This window comes from Sturnira hondurensis, unplaced genomic scaffold (genome assembly GCF_014824575.4).
Source record: "Sturnira hondurensis isolate 20B ecotype Veracruz unplaced genomic scaffold, ASM1482457v3 Scaffold0017436, whole genome shotgun sequence".
NCBI lineage: Eukaryota > Metazoa > Chordata > Mammalia > Chiroptera > Phyllostomidae > Sturnira > Sturnira hondurensis.
Window position 1 is genome coordinate 8945146 of NW_028090067.1, and position 22591 is coordinate 8967736.

The 22591-nt window shown below is 35.3% G+C and overlaps 2 protein-coding genes across 2 annotated transcripts in view; one reads left to right on the forward strand and one right to left on the reverse strand.

Moving 5' to 3' along the window:
* The window catches only part of PARPBP (PARP1 binding protein), a 51854-nt gene extending 37999 nt beyond the window's left edge, over positions 1-13855 (forward strand). The window contains exons 10-12 of the mRNA XM_037068415.1: positions 1177-1258; positions 12257-12392; positions 13115-13855. Coding sequence (XP_036924310.1) covers positions 1177-1258; positions 12257-12392; positions 13115-13455 — 559 coding nt within the window. The 3' untranslated portion in view covers positions 13456-13855. The remainder of the gene's footprint in view (positions 1-1176; positions 1259-12256; positions 12393-13114) is intronic.
* On the reverse strand, positions 13765-14957 carry PMCH (pro-melanin concentrating hormone). The gene is made up of 3 exons (XM_037068416.1): positions 14669-14957; positions 14149-14347; positions 13765-13860 (listed from the first exon to the last, which is right to left on the reverse strand). The coding sequence occupies exons 1-3, from the start codon at positions 14915-14917 to the stop codon at positions 13811-13813; spliced, it is 498 nt and encodes a 165-aa protein (XP_036924311.1). The 5' UTR covers positions 14918-14957; the 3' UTR covers positions 13765-13810.
* Between the last annotated feature and the right edge of the window lie 7634 nt (positions 14958-22591).

The window sequence follows — 22591 nt, forward strand, 5'->3', positions numbered from 1 at the left end:
CTTCGCTGTCTTTTCTCTTTAAAGAGAAACGTTAATGATCTATAATTCAGTTTTATCCTGTAGTTTCTTTAAATCTTATTTTCTTAACCAGCTTCCCATGTTTATTCTTTTATGTCTGGGCATAATATAATTCTTTCACATTCTACCTTAAAAATGCCCCGATTTCCTAACAGTGGAAATTTATTTTATCAATGATTTACTTACACCTTGTGCTAGAATCCCAGAAATGAGCATAAAGAAAATAAATCTTTGTTATTTTCTTCTATTACCTTCTGTTTAACGAAGTTTACTTTTTAGGTAGAAATATGAATGGTTTCAATATTCTCTCATTTAATTCTCCCGTTTTCTTAGAGAAAATTACTTTGTGTTAATAGAATATTTTTAAGCCAAAATTAATCCCCACATCCATTTTAGAGAGATATTTTTCTGTGTTGAATCACATGACAAAACACATTTTAATTGTTTATAGTTACCTTGGCACTTCCAATCGCCATTGTGCAGACAGGTACTTGTCCATGATAAAGTAAATTCTTAATGGTCTTCATTGAAATGATAAAATTAAGGACACTGTGATATGTGAATATAAGTCAATATAAGGTTATAAGATAGTATTTCTTAGAATAGACTTTCCTTTATTCTTACATAAGGGTCTTTTGAATCCAAGGGGTTATGACTCTGGCTCTGGAGCCAAAAAAGGAATTTCCTGAGGAATCCACATTTGTCTGGGTCCACAACTTCAGAGTTGCCTTCTTGATTGCGCCTTCTCTAACTTTTCTATTTAGAAACTATGTGTTTCTCTTTTGAATTCCTCTGCTATGGCACTTGTCCTTTTTTATTTTGAATTTTAGTTAAGTAGATATCTTACTTTTTTTACATAGACGTCATGATGCCCGAATTCAGGGCCAGTGAATGCATGAACTTTTTGTTCTCCACATCATGTTATACAGTGCTTTCCTTATATATGGTGGAAGCTCAAATATCTAGTGACTGGATTAATTAAGCAAATTATTAATATTGAGAACTGTCAGCATAGGGATACTGATATTTTTATATGGTATTATAAACAACTAGATTCAGTTGTCTTTTATTCTATAACTGCTTTTGAGTTGGGGAAGAGTAAAAACTAGGCTTGAAAAGCTACTTTGGTTTATAAATTTTTGCTTTATTTGGACATAGATCTCCCATACAAGTGGATAATTCATTGGTGAAACCACTAAGAGAACGCATCCACAAATCAATGGAAGAGAAAAAAATTAAGGTGCAGTATAATGTATTGTCATGAAAATGGTAGAAATTGATTTATTTTTTGAAGAAATACATAAAACAGAGCTGGGTATGGTAAATATAAATTGTGCATGGAACAATAGGAATTAAATGGAAAATGAATTATGACAGTTGACATGCAGAAATTTTTCTTTTATATAATCTTGGCTAATCTGTCTCTAGCTTATTCACTGCGCTGGATCTAAAAAGAAAAGGAATAAGCCCCTGCTATAAATGTTCAAGAAATATCTGTTCAGTGAATGAAGGGGAACATAAAGAAGCATGTTTTCTCATTTACATTTCTATATCTTAAACCGAATCTCGAGAGACTGCATAATTTCAGTTTTGTTTCCTTCTAAAGATATAATGGCAGAATATAATTATTTGTAGATTGAGATCAGGAGAACATTTGACATTGTCCATTGACTAGAACTACTCTTCATATTTTCATTTGGTTTAGACGAAGTTTTCCTGTTCTCACTTGAAACACGTGTGCCTATAGTAGTTAATAATGTGGTTTTCAATGTTTAAGTTTATTTTGGGGGTTTCATTTTTCAAAATGAAGCTTGATCTTAGCTCATTCATTTATTCAACATGTATTTATTACCCACTCTGTGCCAGATACTCTTCTGTGGTGGGGAATTCGTTTATTTGTTTAACAAGAGGTTCATGTAAAATTCACAGTGATTCTAAAATTGTCTGTTAAGTTATGTAGTAATTGTATTCATCTTGATACAACTTTGAGAACTTTAATTTGTATGTTCTTTATGTTCCCATTTGGAAAGTAGTTACAAGTAACAAACCTTTTAGTTATCATCTATGTCACCTACATTTCCTAACCCCGTTTAGTTTTTTTATGTGTATTAGTAAGTCTTATCTTTCTATTGATTATTAGTAGTTGCTAATAACTGATAGCTGTGGAATACCTCATTGGGTTTTATACAATTTTTCTGAGGATAAAATGTCAACACTTTGCTATTAACTGTTAGTACTTGTAGTTAAGGCATGCAATTTTTTAAGAAAACATCTATTCTTTAGACTTGATTAGAGACAGAAATGTAACATGTAAATTTTTAAATTTTTTTCTTGCTATTGATACTGATAGACTTCAATATTTTCATTTAAAGATTACTGAGGTATTATATTAGAACTAAGTACATGAAAGTGAAAATACCTATCTGAAGAATGAGAAGGGATTTTTTTCAGAAATTTATGAGTCAACTAATCACTACAAAACGTATAGTGTAGACAAATTTAATATGTAGAGAAATTTAGAAAGTTTTGGAAAGCAGAAGAGAGATTGTCTAATCCAGTATCATTTATAGATAGGAGACCAAAATTCTGAGAAATCACATATCCAAGATCTTATAACTGTCATGAAATATTTTATGCCAGCGTGCAAAGCCATGGTTCGCTATCAATGAGAATATATGGCTACATTGCTTTTGTTACTTAACAGTGGAGCTGGCTTAGTCTACATAGCTCTAAATGGCAATAAAGACCTGAAAGAATTGGTGTTTATGATTATATTTTTATAGTACAGTATTCTTTATAAAAGGAAAGTGTGAAAATGCTTGATCCAGCCAGGTATATAGCTGAACCATAGCCAGGTAGAGTACTTGTTGGAATAATAAAAAATTATTGCTAATAATTGCAACTAAGTAACTATGGAAAAGTAGTTTAACAGCTAATTACCCTGTTATCCTGTTACTTTTGCTCTTTTGGCATACAATTTTTTTTTTTTTTTAGTCATGGCAAGAATATATGATCTATACTTGAAATAGGGTCTTGGAAAGAGCACTGTGAACGTAGAAAGTATTAAGGAACTTAGAATGATGATGTTGTAGTGAATACTTGATTATGAAATATTCATGTCATTATAGGGGGCAAATTAACTTTTTTTAGATTTTTGTTTCCTTATTCATAAATAGAAATGGATACTCCTGAACACAAAATCCTATGAAACCATCATGGAAAGTATTTATTAAACTACTCACTTTAAGTTCTCAAGTTTTATGTCTTACTGTAGCTTATTAGAAAATTTGTCTATTATGGTCAAGTAAGTTTTCCTGTGAAGGGAATCAGAAGGTTCTTCCAGAATCTTCATGGTTTTGATAGAAATTGTTAGAAAGTGTTTTCTCCCTATTTTTACCCCCAATTTCCAAGCAATTTATACAAGAACCTTTATACCTTTTTATTAAAAGACTTTTCGGGGAGATACTTACCCCCTTATGTCTCCAAGAAATTCATTTCATTCCTTCCAGCTGAGTTTGGAAGTTTTTGCACATCAGGCACAATTGAAAGGTCTTTTCCTTATCCCCCTATAGTATATGTACGTCAAAATAATCATCAGTGTTAGCTGGCTTAATAACTTAAGTGAGCTGGTCAGGGAAATACTGGATCTTTACATACCATGGAGTGATCACAGGAGTGAAAATTTGGACTTAGGTAGTGTGAAAAATTTGACCGCTGCAACTGGTACTCTCAAGCTGCCAGGCAAGCCAATGCTCATGATGTTAGGAAATCCTTAATTACATATCCGAGTTTAATCTTTAGGGTGTTAGAAAAGTCTGAGCATGTCCAAATTAAAATGGTGAACTTAGGTCAACTCATAGAATTTCCCTCCCCTTACAACGACACTTAAAATGAGTAAAAGAATAGTAAAACCTAGCGAAAATGTTCACCAACAGCAAACAACAAAGAATAATGTAATTAGATATAATAAACTTCAAAAGCTATGGCCAAGGAAAGAAACTGAAGACTTCAGAGTGAAGAAGCGTGGCGTGACTTAGTGACTCCATCTGGCTTCAGTACCCAAATATCGTTCACGTGAGTTGGCAGAATCCTGAGAATTGTCACGAATATGTCCACATCTGAGGGGCCACCTGCGTTTGTGTGCTCTTGCCTTGTTTTGGTTTCCTTTTCTGTCAGAGAAGTGGTAGAAGTGGTAACCATGGAATAGTAAAGTGGATAAAATGTGGAAAATGAACCCTGGGACTCCCACACTTACCCCCCAGTGTGACATACAGAGTTGGGGAGGATATCCAAAGGTTCCCCTTTCATCTGAAAGAGGAATACACGTAATGTATTCTCTTCCCTGAGCGGGGAGAGCAGACCTTAGAATACACGTAATGGGTAATAAACCCTTAGAAGAGAGTGCAGAACCCAGAAATTGTCTTCAATTGTGTAATCTTCTTAGCTGAACCCTACTCGTGCCTCCATCATTCCTCAGGCTACAGAAAAATGAGGGATAACAAGTTATGTGGCATCAAAATATAACAGAGGAGAAAATAAAATGCTCTCAAAGAAGGAGGGAACAGAATCAAGACATCACTCACAGACTGGAAGGCTTCTGTTTCTAGTGCGGATATAGCAGGCCATAGCAGGATGCCATTTCTGCTGCAATAACGAAATAAATGGCAGAAAATGGGGAAATAGGGTTTAAAGACATAGGAAAGCTATGTAATCAAAGCGGTTTAAATAAACTAAAAATCTGGGGAGAGTAAAGGTCTTCCGAGGTGAGCTGGCTGTTATCAGCTATTTCTTCCCTGGGATTCTTTGCCAGGTTTGGGGGTGGCCTGAGGGTTGGTGTTGGCCCCTTCGAAGGAACTCTAGTGGAAAAGAGGAAGCAACAAAACAAAAGAGGTCGGCAACAGTTTGGGAACTTCAGGGGCCCTAGGTGCATACTTATTTTTACCTAACACACATACACCAAATTTTTGGAGCTGAGAGTGAGGCTGAGGAGCCTCAGTCCAGTTCCTGCCCTCAGCTGTGGCCTTCGGGTGGCCAGAACACAACGCTCTGCCGGAAGAGCGGAGCCTGTCTGAAACACGCGGCTGTGTCCTCAAGATATTTAGACATGGAGTGAGGTGGAGGGCCAAAGAACACATGTAAAATACCTCTGAAGGACAGACTGAATCCTCCAAACTTTCAGGTCAGAGGTCACAGAGACACACAGGCTCTCAGATGAAAGCCTGGGAGGGACATTCCTGAGGAAGACATGAGCGCCAGAGCTGGAACGCAGCTCAGCCCTGACTGCACGGAGGTTGTCAGTCCTTCAGTGTGTCCACCAGCAGATACCAGGGAAACCCTTCTCCGTAGAGGAGGACTTCACCTGGAGCCCATACAGTTCCTTTATAAATGTATCCAGCTGAAATGAAATATGCTGGACATGAAAAGAGGAAGGAAGGTTTGTCCATTAGTTAAAAGGAAAAACTAACAAATGATCCAGATATTAGAATTAACAGACAAGGAATGAAAAAATTTTCAACATGTAAAACAAATAAAATGGTTGAAAAGTTGGAGAATTCTAGCAGAAAATTAAAATCTATAAAACAGAATTCAAATAGTCATTTCAGAACTGTAAAAACATCTGAAATGAGGAACTCATTAGATGAGTTTAATAGTAGATTGGACATACCATTAGGTAGCATAAATGGATTTAAAGAGAGGTCATTAGAAAAATCTTCAAACTAAAGTGAAGAGAAAATACAGAATTAAAAAAACAAAAGAGAAGAGCAGGGCATAGAGAAAAAGTCTAACATTTGTCTATGTGGAACTCCAGAAGAAGAGAAAATGGAAACAATATTTGAAGATATAGTTATTGTAATTTTTCCCAAAGCATAATTCGTTTCACATCAGGTGGTAGTTACAAGACATGTAAGGTTTCCTTTACTAAGACGGAGTTACAGATGGGTTCTAATGTTATGGACCCACAAGCGAACATGTCCCAGAGTCCCCTGAGAATTCATTTGTAGCACATGAAAGGGCCACAGGATGTAGAGTGCAGAATTTTTTTTCCAGAGCAATGCTTTCCCATAGACATTCCATTTCCTGTGGAAAGGTTCTGTGTTTGTGCTACACTGTAGGTGGTGGCCACATTCGCCTACTAAGCGTTTGCAATAGGGCTAGAGGAACTGGATTTTTAATTTTATGTAAATTAATGGAATACATGTTGCTGGCATGTTAAAACAATTGCAGTTCTAGTAGATTAGAGATGCCTATGAATTGCAGTAACTAGAAGCCCATAGTAAGTAGAGGAAATGGTGCTCTGACCATGGGAAATTAGAATAAGTAGGATTTAAACAGGCAGAGAGAATAGAAAAGCATTTCAGGCTGAGCAAACAACCTGATGAAAGCATTTGATGGCCTTCAGGTATCAAGTGACTGTGTATTGTGTAGTTGTACAAAATACGTGAGTAAATAATGCGGGACAAGGTTAAGGAGAGTGTGGCTTTTGTGGCTTTAAGGAAGTTATTTTTTTTGTAGGGCTTACTGTAAGGATATGTGCATGAGAACCACAGAAAGGTAGAATGTTTTAAGAACTTGGAAGGACTGGTTGATAGAATGGAACTTAAGGACTTCAGCTGCACAGTTCTCTGTGCTGAAATGTGTTAGCTTTTCTCTGCATGTTACTTCTCCCTTGTTTCTGTACTAAGTGGTTTCATTACTTTACTGAGCAGAGGAGAGTTTACTCAGTACATATTTTTGTATCTCAAAGCTTTTGTTTTTAGGGTGATTTGGCTGTTCTTTGCCAGTCTGCTTCTCTCATTTCTCTATCATGTGGTCTCCTTACTCTCTTTTAAAGAGTAGAGTCTGTTCTGTTCATCTTTTTGTACCTCCAAGCATTTGTTTAGTGATGTTTCTGTCTCCTCACACCTTTTTCTTGCATACACCTGTTACAGTCTGTTATAATTTTATTTAATTCATTTAACAAGCATGTACTAAATGCTTCCTGGGTACCAGGCTCTGTCCTAGACACTGAGGATACTTCAGTGAAAAAAAACGGAAAAAAAAAACAACCCATGGATGGGTTTTCCACAGATGTCTGTGGGTCTGGAGTGCCAGAATCTAAATGGAAGCCCCTGGGCTATGCCTATACCCCTTCAACCTTGGTCCTATTCTATATTCTTAGGGACACTCCACCAAGAGGGGCATGCACCCCAATCCGCATCACCTTTGCCATAAACAGGCAGCCCTTGAGCCTAGAGGAGGAGGCCAGTTGCAGCCCAGTGCCTAGGACAACTTGAGCAGGGAATTCTGGGGTCCCAGCTACTTGCAACAGGATCTAAAAGGGGAGTCATGGTCCCCTGGTGGGCATATCTGAGGCCCCATTGACTCCTTTGGCTGTACGGAGGGGAGGGCCACAGGAGGGCCAGAGTGGGCCACCAGTTAATTGCCAAACTAAGGGTTTTGTTCATGGAGCTTTGCATTTTAGTTGGGAGAGTCAGGCAATAAACAAAAGAAGCAAACTACCTGTATTTTTCAGACTGTAAGACACCCCCACATCTCCCAAATTTGGGAGGAATAATGGTTGTTAATGCTGCTGTTGAGTTCTGTTTACATTTACATTTATGAAATATTATTGTTATTAAATATTGTACCACATTTTTTGCTTCAAAAATTTTCCCCCCATTTTCCTCCTGTAAAACCTAGGTGCGTCTTATGGTCTGAAAAATACGGTACTTGTATAGGATGTTAGGAGGTTATCAGTGTTATGGGGTCAAATAAAGCTGGGGAAGAGAATAAGGAGACCACGTTCCTTTGTATATGGTTTGGTTTTAAATGGGATGATCAGTACAGGTCCCTTTGAGACGGCGACATTAGGCAAAGATTTAAGGGAGTGAGGAGCATTTTTCATCAGCATGGATTTTTGTATTAGACTGAACCAGAAATTCAATTAGAAATTGAATTTGTTTTGGCTGGAGTAATGAGCTTGGGATTCCTTGAATATCTACTAAGTGTCAGGTGTTATACTAGACATTTTGTATCCTTCGTCCTAATTAATCCTTGCGCAACTCTGGAAGTTATCATTCTCCAGACCATACAGCCAGTAAGTAACAGAGCAAGGGTTTGTATTCAGGCATAAGACTTCAAAGTTTATGCTGTTCCTGAAGAGTAAATAAGGTATAGTAATTATAATGAGGAGTCATGAAAAGACAATGCTTCTACTTAGGTTGCAAATATTATCTTTCTTCTATTTAGCAAAGTAAATGAAATTTCACTGAAGAAACAATGGATCATTCTCTGTATTTATAAATTCATATGCCATAAGGGTAACAAATTTGTTGTTTTGAAAATGTGGTAAGAACAAAAAGATATATTTAGAGTATTTATTTTTAGTTACGTATTTAAAGGGTACATTAAGAATAATTTCCTTTTTCAAATTTGTTGATCTACTTATCGGTATAATGGCTTAGAACTTTACTTTTCTTAATAATACTCTGAGAGTGTCTGCAACTTTTCAATATTTTGACTCATGCGTTTCAACTGGAGTCAGGCTTTCCTATGTGAAGTACTATTTTCCTCAAACTGGGAACCTACTAATAATTTCAATTTAAAAAGAGCTTGTGGCAAAAGGACTTCTCCAATTCTTGGCAAGTTTGAAGTTCATTGCAATTTTACTGTGGATAGAAATCTTTCCAAAGGGGGGAAATCACTCTACAAAGGAAAACTTGCAATCCTTTTCTCTCATGTGACTTGAACATAAAATGGTTTTAACAGCCATGTATGAATCTGGACATTATTCTTAGTTGTTTAGTACTTCAAAAGCACTTCCAAGAGGGAATTGTTTTGCTTATTTGTGATTCCAAATCAAATACACAGGGAGATTTGGAAGATTTGCAACGGGAAGTAATCTCAATTCTATGTAGCCACTAATCTTGTGCAGAAAAACTCAACTTTTATGAACAAAGGGAAGGCATTCTCTTTTAAGTTATAAATACAAGCTAATGTAGCTTGTATTGTTTTAATAACTAAAATGAAGACGCTGATTGCAAGCTCATTTTTTGAGCTGCATTCCTAGAATCATTTTGGAGTTGGCCTGGTCTTGAGAAATGGAATTCAACAGATTTCTCACTCTGTAGAAATACTGTCTTCATGTATGATAGTATAGCAATAACTGCATAGTATCTACATAGACCTCTTGAGTTTATATAGCCCTTTCATATTTTTAACATCATTTAATCCTGACAGTTTTGTGAGATACATATGTGGATGAGTGAGAAGTTTTGTTTATCCAACATCCTCTAGTTAATAAGTGATGGAGCCAGTATTAAAAGCCAGGTGTTTTGACTGCAAAGCTGGTGCCTTTCCCATCACATCATTGCTTTTCGTGCTGATTTCTTAGCTGGACCTTAACATTGTTGGCTCCAATCAAGTTCATGATCAATTAAAATTTCTAGATCTTTTTCATATGTTGTTTTTAAGTTAAGCTCTCCTCATCCCGTACATCTGCAATTGATATTTTGAACTTAAATACAGAACTTTGTTTATCCTCATTCATTTTCATCTTATTATTTTCTACTTATGGTTCTAGTCGTTTGAGATCTTTTCAATCTTGATTTTGTTATCCAATTTATTTGTTATTCCTTCCAGCTGTGTGTCAACAGCAAGTTTTGTAAGTAGAATGTCTGTGATTATAGAAGCCATCCCAGTATTCTTTTAATATACAATGTGCCTATAGTTGGAACTTAATAAATGGTAATTAAATAAAAGAGATTTTTTTGTATAGGATTGGGAAAAGAAAACCTATATGTAATCTTTTATAAAAAGAAAATATGGCCCTCAAGATTTTTCTCTGGGTTATTTCTTTTGAACATGAGTATTCCAGGATTACCATAGAATTATTGGTTCTATGGTTCCATAAGAAGTTCCATAAGTGGTTCTCTCTTATGTTACATTTATAAAAAATATTTTTCATTGCAGAAAGAGGGGTTAACTGTTTTCCTTTCATACTTGAACCCATTCTCAGGATTTTAAAAATCTATCGCCTTGCAAGTCTAGTTTTCCGAAATTTCCCTGATGTCACTATGGGCTCAAGAATCTCTCAGGAGGGGGCCTGGTGAGAGGAAATCTAGTTATAATAAGGGGGGGTGGGGGGGACATGACACTTCTTTTGTGACTGTGTTTACATAACAAAGATAGGTTCTTTACTTTGATGTATGTTAGAAGTAAAACAACATAGCATTCTAAAGGTATTTTTATTTGTGCTAAATGTGAGATTGGTAGTAGTGGTAGTAAATAATATCAGTGGTAGTAAATAATATCCTTGTGTTTTTGTTAGGAATGTGCCATGGATGGTGCTGATGAAGCTTTGGGGTGTGAGGCTCCAGCCCCTGAGCCGCCTGCGCTATCTGGGTGCTGTGGGGCGGCCTAGGCGGCCACTTAGTTAGCACTCATTCCCCTTCAGGGGCTTACGGTATTCTGTCACTCTCTATAAGCAGTAAGTTTATAATTCTTTATAAGCAATAGCTGGTAAGAGGAAAGGAAAGTTGCGTACAAAGATAATGTCAACGGTACTAATTTTGCAGATAGAATTAAGTTTTTAGATAACGGTGCTGTAATAATGATGTGATGTAATATAATATAGTTTATTTTATTAACAAAATTCATTTAATAGTGTTGTCAATTGCTTTAATTCTGTATTATGGAATTAATGAAGTCCAGAAAGGGCTAGTTAAAACCTTTACTACTATTTTAGGGCATCTCATGGGGGAAACTATATAATGGTAGTTGCATTCATGTGGATTCATGAAATATGGTTTGTAGTTCTATTATTTCTATGTAACTTTAAAAAATAGTTTTGACCTTTTACATTTTCACATTTTTCAAAATTTTATATGTTTTTGTGCTTAAGTGGAAGATAGATTCCAATGGTCTAAATCTTAATTAAATATAATTTTTAGTAATCTGGAAGCTGTAGGCTCTCAAAGATGCCATTAGTTAGAAAGATATAACATTTGTCGCCGTGAGAAAATGTGATCTTGTAAAGCAGCTGGACTGGACACCGTTCTGACTTCTCTGAAACCGCAGTCCGTGGATTTCACCGCCATTGTCTTCACAAAGATCTGAGTGGGTTAGTTCAGTGATCTCTCTGAATATATAACAAGCTATGTGACTACTGAATATATAAAATAAAGTTGTACTGTTTTAGACTTTAAGAACTGTATCAATAAATGTTCTGTAAGTAATCTGCAGCATAATGTAGTTACGCTTCAAAGTGCAGTCTTCTTTATTTAATCATTTATTTGAAATTTAAACTTTGTTTATTTCTGAAAAGGAGTGGGGATGATTTCAGGTTTGGAGAAATCTCATCATAACTGAATGGCATTATACATCAGATGTAATTGTTGAAATTTGCATTATCTGTATAGATGACTTTGTACTGTAATTAATTTCTATGCCTAACAAAGCCACTGGTTTTATGTTTGCAGAATACATTTCCAAAATTAGTTTCCTGGCATCCTTTTTTTGTGACTAAGAATTAAATTTAGCTTTCTAATTTTCTCATTTATGATGTTTGAAGATAAATGCAAGAGTGTATTTTGAATATTCAGCCATTTAAATGACTTGGTCAGATTTTCCTAGAATAATGTATTTGAGTCATCTTTCTTACTTTCTTAAATATTCAAGTTTTTAATCAAGAAATAATGTCTTTCAGTCACCTTCTTGTTTTCAGTTCATTTCTTTTTTAGTTTTCTATGTATCTTTCACTTTCTTAGTTTGCTTTTTTACTGACCATTTCTCCCTTCCTCAGTTTCTCAATTTATTGAATTACATATGCTGTTTTTTTCCTAAAGGAGTTGTACTCAGTAATTCTTAGGATCAAGAACTTTTATTTTTCTAGGAATATGTTTATCATGTATATTGTTATTACACTGATCATAAAACTTACTTTCCAAAGCAGTTTGGACACAGGAATTTCTAAGAAAAGCCTCAGAAGAGTCTAAAATTAATCTTTCTAACCTGTTACAAAACTATGAAAAATATATGTAAAACTGGTATTACTAAAATGTGTAAAAATGCTAGTTGTAACAATGAATGAATTTGCAAACTATGAAACATCAAGTGTTAAAAGTTCTGTGAGTCATAGAATTTTTAAGGGAAAATTTATGATCCTTGATTATGATTACTATTAAGTATATTTCAATCTAGGTGAAAAAACTAATAAAAATAAAGAATAAATCGCTTATTTTCTTCTTTCCATTACCAGATGAAGCAAACCTTAATTAGATCCCAGTTTTCTTGCACTTACAAAGACGACGGCCTGATAAGCAGGAATGCATGGACTAATGTAACCTCAGCATCAAAGCCATCCCCTGTCCTTCACATGGAAAGTGACCTTTCTGGTAGGTGACTTCATTTGAGCAATTAAATAACACTTTAATCCCAGTGTATGAATTGGTTTTAACTTAAGTAAAACTAGATTTTTGTTTTGCAAAGTGTAAAATGTGAAACACAATGGTGTATATTTTTAAAGACAGATTTGTTTAAGAAATGAAATCTAAGTACAAATTTATAGATAGGAATAGGACAGTTTGATTTGACTAAATGTATTTAAAGAGTAACTTTAGCATTTCAGGATTATGTGTCATGCATTAAAGCAAAGCGGATATTTGTAGGGATGAAAAATGAAATGGTAAAATGAAAAGTGATATGATAATATAGTTGTGTTTGTTTTTAAAAAATATGTATTTATTTGTTTGTTTGTTTGTTTATTTTTAAAGAGTGGGGGCAGGGAGGGAGAAAGAGACAGAGGGAGAGACCCATCAGTTTGTGGTTGCCTCTCATGCACCCCCTACTGGGGACCTGGCCCGCAACCCAGGCATGCACCCTGACTGGGAATCGAACCTGTGATCCTTTGGTTCACAGGCCGGCACTCAATCTACTGAGCCACACCAGCCAGGACTATAATTGTATTTGTTAATTGTGTAATTTATAGCAGTATGTCATTGCAAATCATAAATTTTTGAATATTCTTTAGCCATTTTTAAAGTTTATTATAAAATTCTCATATCTAATAATACTAAGTATTATATAATTCTTTTTCTTTTTTCATCTTGAATAACAGAAAGTGTAAATTCATCTGTTGGAAGACCAACAATTGGAACAAGTTCTGGAAATGTTCATCTGGACAGAAGTAAAAATGCAAAAGTAGAGAGAAAAGCAAATAGTCAGATGGGAAATAAAAGCTCAAAAAGGAAACAGGTGGATTTAGATGATGAAAACATTCTCTGTGATAATGGAAATGAATCACCCCCACATAAAAATGTTAAGATACCTAAGACATCAAACGATTTGCAGAATAAATTGGATGGCAAACTAGCCAGAGTAGCAAAACGCAACAAGTGTACTGCCAAAGACAAATTGATCACTGGCCAGACAAAGTTAACTCAGTTTTTTAGACTATGAATCCGTCTTTTATGTGCTTTAGATTTATGTATACATAAAACCATTCAAAGACACTTACTTCGTTTTTAAGGGTGTACATTATGATGCTTTATTTATTTTGGTGTGGAGTGTATGTGAGGTTAGTATGTGAAACATTGTTTAAAAAATACTACTAAGTCTTAATAATGCAGAATATTCACAAAGTTTAATGCACAGTTAAAGCATATCATGTAGGCCACATATATCTCTTAATACTACTTTCTTTTAAAGCAGACATTTAAAATAATATAAGTCACAGTGACATTAAGGGCTTTTCGTCCACAGGCAATTAAATGGTTCTGTTTTCTTCTGAGAAGATGATGTGGCCCAACAGGTATTAGACTTGCCAACATGGTCGATAGACTCTTCCCAGCATGCACCTGAGCACTGAAAGAAAAAAAAGTTTAAATTATTTGCAGGACTACTATCATCACACACAATTTATTAGAAATGAAAACATTGGCTCTAGTATAGCTAATTCCATGTAATTCAAAACTGTAATAACTAATTAAGTGCTTTTTAATCCCATGTATTTTGCAGGGGTCACTTAATGTCATATGTAATTGAACCATGGTCTTATTTAATTTTGGTATGATTGGATCTAAGTTTAGTTAAACTTAGAGTTCTATTTAATGGTAGTAAGATATAGTAATCGAATTTTAAAGGACTACTCACTGTCAAAATCTCTCCTTCCTATAGGAAATTTAGCTGCGTTTTCTTCATCCCCAATCTCTCTCTTTTCTGGCGTTGACTCAGCACTCTGAACCCCATGCTCAGGGGGAAAAGCTGCAGATCCTTTTAGTGCAAGATAAGGTTTTATAGCCAGATTCAGTGGCAGACCACGATTTAAGAAATTATGTTTGGAGCCTGAGTTCTGTAAAGAGAAGGTTGATTTGTGTTTTTAGCTGTCTTATTGGGAGTGGTAATGTGATACATATTACATACTATTCTTATTGGTTAATTCAAAGACGAAGTATCTTAGATGCAAGGTTTTATGGAAATAAACCTTTTGGATAAGAGTTGTTCAGGATGAAAGAACAGTCTGGTATGTATAAAATTTCATCAGTTGTCCGAATGCATATTGTGACTATTTGCATGTGCTTCTGTTTGTATAATAAAGTATCAACTTTCAAAATATTCATAAAAATCATTCGAATATCCATTGAAATAAAAGACAAATCCTATTGCCACTTACCTTTGAATTTTTGTTTTCCTCGTCGTTCATGAAACTGCTCTCCTCATTTTTGTATTGTTCCAGGGAAGGAGCAACGACTGATTTTTCTGCAGTATCTTCCTTCTGAAAGGCTTTCTCCAGCCTCAGTGTATTAAATACCATGTCATCTTCTAAATTTCTTATGGACTTGGATGCTGAAAGTTTAATGCCTTGAGAAAGCAAAGAAAAAGTTAGTATTAACATGTAGGAAGAGAGACTCATTTTTGCCATTAGTCCGATGTTTGCATAGAGTCAAACCAGGATGTATAAAAGGAAGAAAATTTCTCAAGCTGCTTTGTAAATGATTCCTACCTTTATATATTTTCAGCTTGAATAGAAACCACTTCAAAGACAGACTTTAATCACTTTAGAAGTGACTCATCAGGTAGAGCTAACATTTTGTATGGCTGCTAATACCTCCATTGTTTTGGCTTTATGGCATATTGTTTATTTTGACTGTGAATTTTCTCAGAATCTGATTAAGGTCCTTGGTAGAATGCTTCCCACGGAGCAGATTATAGGCTCTTGAAAGTGGGTGGTTATTAAGGACGACCACAGGACATCAGGCTCCCCCACACTCATTATCTCCCTTCCTATATTTTCTGATTGAGTAAGGTGTTAAAATCAAAGGTACTTCACTCAGTAATTACAAGGATAGAAGTTTTGCTTACTTTTAATCCTGGTTAAATTGAAATAATCTTCCAAATGGATTTTCTCTCATAGATGCTTGCTACAGTCTTTGGTGATTCAAGTGCATAGACCTGTCAGTGTGAACAAAGTCGTTCATGCTATACCTAAAATTGGCCTGCCGGGAATGTTTCATCTCTGCATTTACAAAAGGATATTACTGGTATTAATTAATGAACTTAGCAATTTATGAATAAGAAGTTCATGAAAAGAATGTTTATGTGCCCCTTAGATATTAATTTGGGGTGATGAATATATTGTGTGATTCTTAATTAAACATTTCATAGTTAACTTCTAATTTTGACCAAGTAAGGGAATACATTCTTGTACATGTCTTCTGGTACATATGTGCAAGAGTTTCTCTAGGGTCTATTTCTAGGTATTGAGTTGCCAGGTCATGGAGCGTGGGCATGTTCAGCTTTACTGACGGCACCATGTTTACAGAATAGTAGCAACCAATAAGCTTCCACCAGCAGGCTATGGGAGTTCCCATTGCTCCATGTGCTAGCCAACACATGGGTATCTTATTTTCCTTTTAATTTGTATTTTCCTAATTACCAAAGGGGGTGAGTGTCTTATGAGCCATTTCTTTTCTCTTATGTAAGATGCCTTTAAAAAAATACTTGTCCATTTTCTATTGGGTGGTTTGTATTTTTCTTATTGATTCATGGGAGTTCCTTATATATATATCCTGGATATTAATTCTTTGTTAGTTATATATATCCTGAGATCATTAATATATTTCAACATATTCTAGAAGTTTACATTTTTTTTACTTTCACATTTAAAATATTAATTTATCTGGAATTTTGTATATGACACACAATATACAATTTTATATTCTCTAAAAGTCCTTACATTTCTTGAACAATTTATCCCATCCCCACTAGTCTCTATAATGCCGTTTCTATATCAGTTTTCTGTACATGTGTGGATTTCTTTCCAAACTATTCCAATGCCGAATCTGTGGTCTTAATAATTATAACTTTAGAATAATTTTGATATCTGGTAGGACGAGTTTCTCAGCCCCCTACTCATCCATCGTTTTTCTTCTACAGCAGTAACTTGGCCATTGTCCATTTCTTTTCCATATAAATATTAGTATCAGCTTTTCGAGTTCTTTGAGAAACCTTGATGGGATTGTGAAGGGAATTATATCGGTTCAATAGATTGAATCTGGAGGGGAACTGATGCCCTTAAGATAATTTTCTCAACCGTAAACATGGAACTTTTCCATATTTATTTAGGTCTTGAATCTTTTAATGAAATACTATTTTTCATAAAGGTCTTATATATCTTTTGTTGCAAGTATTATAATTTTTTATTATTTAATTATAATTAAACTTATTTTTAGTTACCTTAAGTGGTATCTTGTTTTTATCCTCACCCGAGGACAAACTTACTGATTTTAGGGGGAGGGGAGGGGAAAGAGAAACTTCAGTGTGAGAGAGAAGCGTTGATTGGTTGCCTCCGCTGAACACTCAACCTGAGACTGAACCCACAACCCTGGTATTGTGCCCTGACTGGGGATCGAACCCCCTACTTTTCAGTTTATGGGACAGTGTTTGAACAAACTGAGCCACACCAGCCAGGGTTGTAAATGGTATCTTTTTAAAAAATGTACTTTTTCTAACATTATTGCTGGTTTGCACAAATGTAGTTGGCTTTTGTGTTAGCAAATATTAAAAAAAACCTTTCTAAACTCTTTTTAATTCCAAGTAGTTTATAAATGTATTGATTCTTTGAGGTTTTCCATGAAGACAATTGATATAAATAATAGAGTAATGGAATTTTACTTCCTTCCTGCAAGTCCTACATACCCATGTGTGTGTTTCTGTGTGTCTGTCCCTGTGCTCATAACAAACTGACCAAACTTCCAATGAGCGTTGGAAACGGAGGCAACAGCTTTGCAGACTTCCTGATTTCATAGAGAGTGCTTTTACTGTGTCACCATTGAGCGTGATGCTGGCTCTAGGGTTTTTGTAGGCACTCTTTATATTTTACAGGATGTTCTCTTCTATTTCTGGCGTATTACTGGTTTTTCTCATGAGTTGTTGAGTGTTATTGAATACTTTTTCTCCATCTATTGAGAGGATTGTACCATTTTTCTCTTTTACACTTTAATTTAGTAAATCAAATGAACAGATTTCTCTCATGTTAAACTAACCATGTGTTTACGACAGAAACCTTTAAAAATGTTACTGGATTCCGTATGGTATTATGTGATATGGTACATTTTGTATTTATGATCGTGAGTGACATTGATCTGTAATTTCCCTTTCTTGTATTGCCTTTGTCGGCTTTGGCATTAAGGTTGTACTAGCTTCACAGAATGAACTGGGGATCAAGGTTCGTTCCTTTTCTCTCCTGTACAACTATTTGGGCTGGGTGTTTTCTCGGTGAGATTTTTTTCCCAAATGGTTAATTCATTTTCTTCAGTAGCTGTAGAAATGTTCAGCTTCTGGGGGATTGTTGTTGTTCTTGGGCTTGTTTGTTTATTTTAGTTTGTTTAAAGAATTTAAATTTTCTAGAATTTGTTCATTTCACTTGCTTTCCAATTTGTCTGTGTAAAGTTATTAATAATATTGTCTTCTAAATCTTTTAGGCCTTACTGTATCTGTAGTTGTATTTCATTCTAATTATATGTATCTGCGACCTCTTCATCTCTCTCTTTCTCTCTCGTTCTACTTCTGTCTTTATTTTTTTAATCCTCACCCAAGGATATGTTTATTGTGTTTGGAGAGAAAGGAAGCAGGGAGAGAGAGAGACACACACATCAGTGGGAGACAAATATCGATGGATTGCCTGACCAGGGATCAAACCTGCAATCTCGGTGTATCAGACGATGCTGCAACCTACTGAACCACCCAGCCAGGGCACTGCATCTGTCTTTTGATCAGGTTTGCCTACTGGTTTATCAGGTTTGTCAAAAACTAGTAACTTTCGGCTTTGCTATTCTTCACTGTATAATTTTTCTATTTCACCACTTTCTGCTTTTTCATTATTTCTTTACTTTTTGAGGCTAATTTTGCTATCTTTCTAACTACTCAAATTGGAGAGGTAAGTCGTTAGTATTTAGACTTTTTTACAAATTAGCATTTAAGGCTGTATGTTTTCTTTCTTTTACACATCAATTTTGCTAGATCCCACAGTTTTGATAGGTAGAATAGTCAACTTTTATTTCTAAGTTTTACAGTTTTCACTGTAATTTCTTTGACCTTTCAGTTACTTAGAGAGGTATTTTTAACATTTCAAATATATAGGGATTGAAATTTTGTGGGAGAGGGTACTGAGTTCCCATTAAATTGGATTGTTGTGAGAAATCTTAATCTATAAAGTATTTGAAATCTGTATTAGATTGAATAGTATGTAATTGGTGGTTTTCACTGTTTTTGATTTATAAATAGCAATTTTCTATGCTTCAGCATATAGAAACTTACCTTGAAGCCTATAATAACTTAACTTTTCATAAAAAGTTCTATGTATTTTTGAAAAAATATGAATACATTATTGTTGAGAGCAGGGTTCTGTATGTGTACTTAATGAAACATACTAATATGTTATTCAAGTATTATGTCATTGATTTCTTATCTTGTGAACTATCAATTACTGAGAGAGATATTTGCATATCTTTCACTATGATCATGGTTTAAAACCTTTGTATAATTTGCAATTTTTGCATTATTTATTTTGAGCTTATGTTATTAGGATATTCATATCGGAAATTATTTTAGATTCCACATAAACCAAACTGTCTATCATGACTTCTCTTTTTCTTTTTTTTAAAGTTATCTTTTTTTTAAAAAAATATTTATTTTTTTATCTTTAGAGGGGAAGGGAACGAGAGAAGGAGAGAAATATCAATGTATGGTTGCCTCTCGTGAGTCCCCTGCTGGGAACTGTCCTGCAACCCAGGCATGTGTCCTGACTGGGAATTGAACTGTGATCATGTGGTTCGCAGTCCCGCGCTCAGTTCACTGAGCTACACCAGCCAGGCCAGACTTCCCTTTTTTTTATTAAATACTTTTGAATTTCATTCAAGTACCGTTTTCTGCCTTTTCCTCTCAACCCCTCCCCACCACCCCAGTCATCCCCACCTCCTTCCCCTGTTTCCACCCGCTCTTGTTTTTGTCTATGTGTCCTTTATAGTTCTTCCTGTAAACCCTTCACCCCATTCCTCCCATTATCCCCTCCCCTCTCCCCTCCTGTTACTGTTAGTTTGTTCTTAATTTCCATGTCTTTGTTTATATTTTGCTTCCTTGTTTGTTTTGTTGATTAGGTTCCAGTTAAAGATGAAATCATAATGATATTTTTCTTTTACCGCCTGGCTTATTTCACTTAACATAGTGCTCTCCAGTTCCATCCATGTTGTTGCAAAGGATAGGAGTTCCTCCTTTCTTTCTGCTGCATAGAATTTCATTGTGTAAATGTACCATAGTTTTTTGATCCATTCATTTATTGATGGGCACTTAGGTTGCTCCCAACACTTGGCTATTTATTGTAAATTGTGCTGCTATGAACATTGGGATGCATAGTTTCTTTTGGATTGGTGTTTCAGGGTTCTTAGGGTATAATCCCAGCAGTGGAATTGCCAGGTCAAAAGGCAGATCCATTTTTAGTTTTCTGAGAAAATTCCATATGTTTTCTTTCTATAGTGGTTGTGCCAGTCTGCATTCCCACCAACAGTGCACTAGGGTTCCCTTTTCTCCCCAACCCCTCTAACACTTGTTGTTTGTTACTTTGTTTATTCTTTCTATTTAATAATGTATCTATTACTATCACCTTTTCTGTATCTTTATGTTTTAGGTGTGTCTAGTATAAATATTATATAGCTAAATTTGGAATTTTTAGTCTGATAATCTATCTTGAAGAGTTTAGTCCATTTATATTTATTCTCTTTACTGAATTACTGAGATTCAGTACTACTGTCTTATTTTGTGAATTTTATTTGTTCTGATATATTCCCTCCTCCCTTCTTTTCTTACCTTCTGGTTTACATTTAATCTACTTTTCATTGTTTTAAAGGGTGCCTAAACATTTTAATATCATCTTTAGTTATTTACATTTAATCAGTATTTTTGTCTTCCTCCCAAATAATGTGAAGATCTTGGAATCCTTAATTCCAGTCACCTGGAATTTCTAACTCACATGCTGTTATTTTCTAAGATTTAAGTTCTATCTTGGTTGTTTAATTAAACAAGTTAGAGATTATTTTCTTTGATAGTTACCTTTTTAAAAATTGACCTACAGGTTTACTATTTTGTTCTCATTTTTTTTACATTTGAGATCTTTCTTTAACAGCCATTTATCTACTTTCTGAGGTACATCTTTCTGAAGTATACTAAGTCAGAAGCTAACTTAGTGAAAGTCTGTTAGTGGTGACCTAAGGTTTGTTTTGTTTTAATTAAATGTATTTTGTTGCTGTTGGAAAATTGTTTTAGTGTCTATACAATTATTCAGTTGACAATTACTTTCTCTTTAGTACTTTATTATTATTTTGATTTCTTCTGGTTTTTATTGTTACTGCTGAGAATTCAGCCGTCAGTTTTAATAGTGATTCCTTCATAGGTAGTTGCTGTCTTCTATCTAGCTGCTTTTAAAATCTTTCTTTGCCTTTGATGTTTCTGCTTTGATGTTTCACATGATGTGTCTGGATTTCTTTTAATATAAGATTATTGCCTCTTTCCTGTTCTACTCCTTCTGGAATTCCCAATACATATGTAGTGGGCCTGCCTGCTCACTCTAGTCTCCATTGTCTTATAGCCTCTCTTTTCTATTTTCTCTCTCTCTTTCCGTGCTGTATTTTAAAATTATTTCTTCAGAATTACGTTCCAGTTCACTAATGTACTATCAGGAGGTACATTAGTGTATCCAAACGAAGTCTTAAAATGCCTGTGTTTGTTTCAGCCAGGCACCTGGAGCGTGACCACTCCGGGCTGCTTTAAACTAACATTTGTACTTGCGGCCTTTCATGCCACAATTAGTGCAAAAAGCAGACTATGTAAGTGTGGTTTAGTCATTAGGACTTTTCAGTTCAGTGAAGTGTATGTTTCTCTTCCCTCTCTCCCTCTTTTTCCCTGAGCCAGTTCAACACAGCCATGTTTCAACCAACTACCTGGATGTTTTCTAGTTTACTTCCTTATGGGGGTTCCTAGCTTTATGTAAGAGATTCTAATCTGATTTCTCATTTTACATAGGTCCTAAACTTTCCCTTTTGTCCCAGCACATGTGGGTCCTTAAAACCAGGCACTAGGTCACCAGGAATTCATAGAAATAGCACATGCCATTTCTAATCCTAGTTAACCCCTGTGAAATATCCTACTTTCTCTTTTCTGGCCTCCTGTGGTTTCATTTTACCACCAGTTCAGCCATACACTCTGTGAGAGATGTTTTCATCTAGCGTTTAAAGTGGTTTTTTACTGAGAAGCGTTCCCTGCACACCTAGTCGACCATGTTGCTGGAAATGGACATCTCAATTCATTCTTTTTTAAAAAAAATATATTTTATTGATTATACCATTACAGTTGTTCTATTCCCCCCTCTTCATTCCCCTCCCCCGGCACACTCCCCCCCACCCTTCTCCCCCCTTAGTTTATAACCACGTGTCTCAAGTTCTTTAGATTCTATATTTCCCCCACTATTCTTGCCCTCCCCCTATCTATTTTCTACCTACTGTCTATGCTATTTTCTGTACCTTCTCCCCCCTTCTCCTCCTCCCACCCCCCTGTTGCTAACCCTCCATGTGTTCTTCATTTCTATGGTTCCACTCCTGATCTAGCTGTCTTCTTGGTTTGCTTTTGTTTTAGGTGTGGTTGTTAATAACTGTGAGTTTGCTGTCCTTTCACTGTTCATATTTTTCATCTTCTTTTTCTTATATAAGTCCCTTTAGCATTTCATATAATAAGGGCTTGGTGATGATGAACTCCTTGAACTTGACCTTATCTGAGAAGCACTTTATCTGTCCTTCCATTCTAAATGAAAGTTTTGCTGGATAAAGCAATCTTGGCTGTAGGTCTTTGGATTTCATGACTTGGAATACTTCTTTCCAGCCCCTTCTTGCCTGTAAGGTCTCTTTTGAGAAATCCGCTGACAGTCTGATGGGTACTCCTTTGTAGGTGACTGTCCCCTTATCTCTTGCTGCTTCTAGGATTCTCTCCTTCATTTTAGTCTTGGCTAATGTAATTATGATGTGCCTTGGTGTGTTCCTTCTTGGGTCCA

Coding starts and splice junctions, on each gene's coding strand:
- PMCH (XM_037068416.1), bottom strand. CDS start 14,917: ATGGCAAAAATGAGTCTCTCTTCCTACATGTTAATACTAACTTTTTCT. Junction 14,348..14,668: donor AGGAAAACAAAAATTCAAAG/GTAAGTGGCAAT, acceptor TTCTCTTTACAG/AACTCAGGCTCCAAACATAA. Junction 13,861..14,148: donor AGGAAGGAGAGATTTTGACA/GTGAGTAGTCCT, acceptor TTTTTCTTTCAG/TGCTCAGGTGCATGCTGGGA.